Source organism: Vittaforma corneae, assembly GCF_000231115.1.
Source record: "Vittaforma corneae ATCC 50505 unplaced genomic scaffold supercont1.6, whole genome shotgun sequence".
Classification (NCBI taxonomy): domain Eukaryota; kingdom Fungi; phylum Microsporidia; family Nosematidae; genus Vittaforma; species Vittaforma corneae.
In genome coordinates, this window is record NW_006889839.1 from 112,943 (window position 1) to 119,585 (window position 6,643).

A 6,643-nucleotide genomic window follows, 5' to 3' on the forward strand; every position below is an offset into this window, starting at 1 on the left:
TATAGTCAGTGTGAAACATATTAAATGCAATTTTCTGCTTTTCTTCTGGTGTATCACTAGTGGCACGAAGTGGTAGTAGATTGCTAAGCATAATGATCTGCTGGGTTATGGTGTATCTCATGGTAGGGGTTATCAAAATTCCTTTTTATGGATTTTAAGGGGATAGGCCCCTTTTAATAACGATGCCTGGCCAGAACATGCAATATATTGGATGACTGCCATCTCCTTATTAATAAGGAGATGCTCCACAGCTCTTTCGAAACTTGTTTATTCAGCCAAGTGGCCATTGTACTTCTGTGCAAACAATAGTATTTCTGCAGCCCACAGCATCTTTACTATGTCCAATATAACTTGCTGGCATCCTCTAGCTGAATTGACTGAAGATACTCATTTTAAAACACATTTGCATAGATCAGTAAAATACTAAATTAGCACGAGATAGAACATATGTCTTTAGTAAGTTGCATTATCATAAATGTGCTTGAACGTTAGTATTTGGGCTAAAATTCACTAACAAATGTGTTTGTGTGGTTTCTTCATACAAACTGTTAGAATCTGAACTGCTCTTGAACAGTCAGTCAAGTAGTCTGATTTATTCACTCGTGTTGTTGTGGATAGCAAATTTGAAAATATTCAATAAAATCCAAGCACAAGAATATCAACAACAACGAAAAGCCCCATAAATCCAAGTGCATACTTTCTGTAAGCACTGATTTCTGCCGACTCTTCCCTTGCGAATTACTGACATCATTCTCAACACATCTTCTACCTTGTCCGAAGTTAGTGGGCTGTTCATACATCTCGATCCTACCTTTAAATAACCACACGTCTTGATAGCATCATTTGGGCCAATGCTATTAATTGGTTTTTCCTAGTGTCAGTATGTCCAAAATATACGGCACTTCGTGGGCGTAAAAGCTCTTCATATCTTGAGTTTTACCTGCAAAAACCTCAACCTCTCTCCTAATTTTATTAAAGCTGATGGTATTATCAATCTTGAATGTCGACAGTATTAACCTTATTTGCATATAGCATAACCATGAGGATACATCTTGGCTGACATCTGGCTTACTGGGCTTTTTAAATTGATTAATAAGCTCATCAAAATCGCTTTTGACAGTGTTCAAAACCGCTCTAACGACTTCGCCTTTTGTGATTTTCCTATTGCTGGTATATGACTTTTTGATAGTCTCAGAGATTATTTGGAAGATTGAGCCTTTTCCCATATTAATAAAAATGCTGTCAAACATATCCTTGTCATACTTAACTTCTTGTGATTTGGCTATGCTTGGTACGGAACTAAGCAACACCGACATGCAATCCAACATTTCAAGATCACTGAGTGTTTTCACAAACAGTTCCCGTCTTTCATCTGAAAGTGTGTTGCTGCTTTTTTCAAGCTCAATCACCAAAAGTATAAAGTACGAAAAGAATAGATCACCTGCTTCTGGCAGATACTTCGTTGAGTACTCAGAATCAAGCTTCTTCTCTAACTCAGCCAGACTTGCACCATCAAGAACCTGGCCTGGTGTCGCAGCTGGTTTTACCTCTGCCTCGGGTTGGCCTTGCCACCATCTAACTATACCTGAATACCAACGTTCTTCTGACTGTGGCTTAACATCAGACGTTGGTGCCATGAACTGAATGTTTTTGATTCTGTTTGTATTCTCGACAGCAATCCATGGTTGCAGAAGCTCACTTATCGTCTTCAGTGACCTGAAAACGCTGTCTGCCTTATCTTGGACCAGCTCCTTCAGATAAGCATCCTCTATATCCAGTAATCTAAAGTCATTGGCAATGGTATCATGGAGAAGACTAGGAAATTTATCATTACTCCATGGATTGCAAAATTCTGATATTAGTCTTTCGGTTAATTTACAGTTGTTAGCTCGTCTTTTGATATCGTTTTGCTCAAAAAATTTCTTGTTAAACCCAGTGAAGTTATTTCTATACAGAAACTTCATTTCTAAAAGTTCCAAAAGCTGCTTGCCTATGACACTTAGATCCTCCTTAAGATCTGTGAAGGGTATATTGTGTATCAACTCATGTCTTCTCTTTAAATAACATAACACCGGGAAAATTTTATGCTCTAAATCTACATAGCCATCTTTGTTTTGGCAAGTATCACCGACAAAGCAATAGTACAATTCTTCTGACTTTGCAAGGTAGATGTCTTTGTAGTTTCTGTGAAATTTAATGAGTGCATCTTGTTGTGATAATCCATCAGTAGCGCGGAGCATCGCCAAATTGCTGAAGAAGGCAATGAAGTGTTGAAATGTGCGGTATCTCATGTAAAGGGGATAGAGACTGAAAGTTTAAAAATTTCCAATAATCTCCAGAACTCCAATACAGCATTTGATGATTGTGAATACAATTCTTATTGCTTGCATGCTTCCTATGATAGTCTCAATAACCAAAGTCTGCATTAGAATCATATCACATATAGCTAGTTTGCATAAAGATACACTGCTGATAGGCTATTCTACTTTCCTCCGCTTTACTTCCTCATTCTTGCTAATTCTTCGTCTTGCAACTATAGACTTTGGAATCAGATTAAAAAATAAATATTGAATATATTGGAAAATATGCGGAACTGTAAAGTATGAATTGCCCAGAGTAGCAATAGCCCACTTGGCAGCTGTCTCCACAGTGGGGGTAAAACATGTAGATCTATCTATACTTTTACTATCAACCATATTTTCTATCTCCAGATATTCCACACATACATTAAACGGCATCATCTCATAGTACATAGATTGAGACCACGACTTAAATACACACTTTATTGCAGAATTCAAAGAATGGTGAGGAGAGGGCAAACACGAGTGCCCAAACCCAATGTTCACTATGTACCCCTTGTGCTTCTCAACCATTGATATCATGACTGTTTTTTCAAGATTTAAAGGCGCTTTTAGATGAGAATCTAGTACCTGATCAATGTTTTGCTCAATAAAGTGGAGAGGCACGGAATCACTACCTCCTATTTGATGTATGACAAGGCCAATGTCGTATTTTTCCAGAAATGAAAAATCCGAGCAATGCACGATGTCAATAGCCCTGTGAACAACACATATATTTTGGTCAAGTTTAGATTTTAGACTGAGGAGCCTATCTTCATTCGTGTCCAGTAAAATCATTTTAATCTTCTTTCTGGCCAGTGCTACACACAGGGCTGCACCAAACTCCGTCGTTGCATATGTGACAAGAACGAACTTGTCGCTTAGGGAGCTCCAGACAAAGCGATTGGTTGTAAATGAGTAGCTATAGACAATAACTATCGCCATTAGTGCAAAAGCCGTGTATGTAAAGGGAAGCACTATCATGATCCTCAACAGCATAGCCAGCACGAACTTAATCTTATAGTTGCCTAGAATCTCAACCAGCATAAGCTGGGGTTGTGAATGTCTTGCAAAAAAGACAGGTGATGAAAGAAGTTAAATACAAACATTCCAGCCATCGCTCTGATGTTTTATTTGCATTATGATTAGAATGAGCTAAATGGGGAATTATGACAATTTAGGTGCTGTTTTGGTGCTGTAAGTTTTACTGCATGAATTAAAGCAAAACCTAGCATTGATTGATGAGCATGTCAATACTCTTATGTTGTCATTTATTGTAATGCTAATTTATGTGCACAATCACATTCGATTTTAGATAGAAACTAATAAAACCACTTAAAACCAATTTGAGATAACCAAAGAGCAGGCCATTCTTCAGGTGTATTCACTGTCTATTTTCTTCAGTCCTAAAATGGCTCTTGTTTTCCACAATGGAGAAAGTGAATACACAGATGTGCTGAGAAATAGCAATCTGGGAGACTCGTATGTTTGTGTTATAGGTGGAGATGGTACGCTTCTCCGAGCACTGTCAAACTTTGGATATGGCTTGGTTCCTACTGTATTGGCATTTAACAATGGAACAGTAGGACACCTTTTACCATTGAAATTGCAAGACTTAAGAAATATACTCAAAGCCATAGAAAAGAATGAACTAACTACATTTAAAAAATCAAGGCTACTTGTGAGCTCGCATGGCATTCTTGTGGCCAATGAGTTGGTGGTAAGGTCAAAGATGTTTAGACTCAACAGATTCAATATCGCTATTAATGGATATGGATTCGAATTATATGCGAGTGAATTGGTGGTATCAACCCGTACAGGATCATCAGGGTATAATTTGTCACTCAATGGGCCATTGGCTTTTACAGAATGCATTATTTTAAACTGTGTTGGTGCGAACCGCACAAGATTTACCCCAATTGTGCTTCCGACTGATGTTAGGATAAGAATAGATACAGAAAACTGCTACGGAAGCTTCGACGGGAATGAATTGATCGAAAATGATAGATCCAACAATATGTTTGAAATAGCACAGGGAGATTCTTATGAAATTGCAGTGAGCGAAAGCTATCAGGACTTCGACAGGATAAATGAAATATTTTACAATACGAGAAATAAAAGTTAAAATGTAGTCTGTGCTGTTCACTCGCCAGTAAAGTCTTTGCAATATCGACAGCTATAGCAATAAAATTGCCTATTCAAAAGTAACACCATAATAACAAAGTGGTGCAGGATCTCCTTTAACTAAACAGCTATATTCAACGGCTTGGCTAGGCTTTAAACAAACAAAGGTTGATCATAATATTATTTAATCGATAGAGCATGCTTGTGAGGCGATCTTTGGCCACTGCTCTGCAACTTCACGGGGAACTGGACCTGAAATCTGGGTGCCCTTAAGATCGCCTTTGTTGTCAATCAAACAGCACGCATTATCTTCAAAGCAAATGTTGCATCCGTCCTTTCTTTTCCAGATCTTCTTCTGTCTAATGAGCACACAGCAGACTACTTTTTTCCTGAGATCGGGCTTTCCCTTCTTTACTGAGCAAACAACTATGTCTCCTGGAGAGGCACAGGGAATCCGGTTCAGTCTACCAACGAATCCTTTTACACCGATAACCTTGACCTCCTTTGCTCCAGAGTTGTCTACTACCTTCAGACGAGCCTCGGTCTGTATGCCTCTTGTCATCCTAGTTCTTGGCTTCTTTGGAATAGCTGCTTGCTTGTATTGTGTTGCTTTCTCTGCTGCCATGTGGGAGTAAAAATTTTCAAAAACTTTTGCAGATTTTGAAAAGAAAATACTTTTTGCAGTCTGAAGGACGCCAATTTCTGAACTTGCTTAAATGCACAAGCTAAGTAAAAATTTACTACGGCGTCTTAGGTGAATCTTTGAAATTAGATCAATCCGTTGGATGCCATTATGAAAGATTAGCGTAACTTTCATTTGAATATTCAAGACGCAGCCATAATGAACTTTATGCCAAGTGAAGTATTTATTTTATTTTTTACCTGATCTAGGCACATTGTGCTTAAAATAAATAATATCACCATCTTTAATAACATACTCTCTTCCCTGCTGCCTGTACTTTCCAACTGATTTCATCTGTGCCTCTGAGGGATGTTTAGCAAATTCATCGTATTCCATCACTTCGGCCGACATAAAGTATCTCTCAAAATCAGTGTGAATAACACCTGCTGCTTTCGGCGCTTTATCCCCTTTGCAAATAGTCCAGCTTTTAACTTCGTCCTTGCCAGCAGTGAAGAAATTTATCAGACCAAGACTTTCATAGCCTTTATCGACCAGTTTTTTAACAAACTTATCAGGAAAAGGCGGAAATACATCTGGGCTTTCCATTCCTAGTGTTGCATTTATCTGAACCACGGATGGCCCATACAGTTCCAGTACTCTCCTCAAATGCTCGTTGGCTACATCTTTGGAGTTATCATGCACAGCACATGAAGATAATTCTGGGGAATTATCTGAATTATCTTCCACCATATCAGTTGGTAATGAATTGGTATTGGCTAATATCACTACGTTCTTTGTTGTAAGGAGACTCAGGCTGTTGATGTATTCAAGTTCATCATTGTCGAAATATTCCTCGTTAATCCATCTGTGCTCTAAAATGTCAATCAGTCTTTTGTGTGTGTTATAAGCAATGGCTACTTTCTTATCTGTCTTCTTAGAATTGTACAGCCTTTGTATTTTATCAAAACTGTCCTTTAGCATGTCTCGGTCTTTGATTCTCAGCTCATCCCTAACTATATTAATATCCCTGATAGGATCTACAGAATTTTCAACATGTAAAATACTGTTGTCTTCAAAGCATCTTACAACCAAAAATATTCCATCTACATTCCTAATATTATCTAAAAATTCGTTTCCAAGACCACTTCCACTACTTGCACCACGCACAATGCCTGCAATATCAGTAACAGTAAGATAGGCATGGACGGTACTTTTAGGCTTGTATATTTTCTCAAGAAAGGCAACTCTGGGATCATCGATTTTTACACGACCAAGAGAGTGTTTTATCGTGCAAAAGGGATAGTTCTCAGCAGGGACACAGGACTTTGTCAACCTGTTAAATATTGTGGATTTTCCAACATTTGGCAATCCAACAATCCCCATGCTTAGATTTGGAGATTTATTAGCTCTTTGAAATAAAGTTTTCGTTCTTGTCTCTTCGACCTTTTTAGCCATTTGAGGGGCAAAAAATGCAAGTTATACAAATGTCAAAAGTGAATGGCTTGGCAGTAAAAAGCAGGTGCTCAGCTTATTTTCCTGGGTTTCACAATCTTTATTA

General features: G+C 38.1%; 5 protein-coding genes across 5 annotated transcripts; 1 reads left to right on the plus strand and 4 right to left on the minus strand.

The window, feature by feature from the left end:
• Positions 1–857: 857 nt before the first annotated feature.
• VICG_00943 (uncharacterized protein) lies at positions 858–2,291 on the minus strand (the record flags this gene model as incomplete). Its single annotated transcript, XM_007604328.1, has 1 exon — positions 858–2,291. One exon carries the CDS (start codon positions 2,289–2,291, stop codon positions 858–860), a length of 1,434 nt encoding a protein of 477 aa, XP_007604390.1.
• A 186-nt stretch (positions 2,292–2,477) lies between these two features.
• VICG_00944 (uncharacterized protein) lies at positions 2,478–3,386 on the minus strand (the record flags this gene model as incomplete). Its single annotated transcript, XM_007604329.1, has 1 exon — positions 2,478–3,386. One exon carries the CDS (start codon positions 3,384–3,386, stop codon positions 2,478–2,480), a length of 909 nt encoding a protein of 302 aa, XP_007604391.1.
• A 364-nt stretch (positions 3,387–3,750) lies between these two features.
• VICG_00945 (uncharacterized protein) lies at positions 3,751–4,464 on the plus strand (the record flags this gene model as incomplete). The annotated part of the gene is made up of 1 exon (XM_007604330.1): positions 3,751–4,464. One exon carries the CDS (start codon positions 3,751–3,753, stop codon positions 4,462–4,464), a length of 714 nt encoding a protein of 237 aa, XP_007604392.1.
• A 183-nt stretch (positions 4,465–4,647) lies between these two features.
• Positions 4,648–5,088, minus strand: VICG_00946 (uncharacterized protein; the record flags this gene model as incomplete). Its single annotated transcript, XM_007604331.1, has 1 exon — positions 4,648–5,088. The coding sequence occupies one exon, from the start codon at positions 5,086–5,088 to the stop codon at positions 4,648–4,650; it is 441 nt and encodes a 146-aa protein (XP_007604393.1).
• Positions 5,089–5,334: 246 nt separating this feature from the next.
• Positions 5,335–6,540, minus strand: VICG_00947 (GTP-binding protein YchF; the record flags this gene model as incomplete). The annotated part of the gene is made up of 1 exon (XM_007604332.1): positions 5,335–6,540. One exon carries the CDS (start codon positions 6,538–6,540, stop codon positions 5,335–5,337), a length of 1,206 nt encoding a protein of 401 aa, XP_007604394.1.
• Positions 6,541–6,643: the final 103 nt, after the last annotated feature.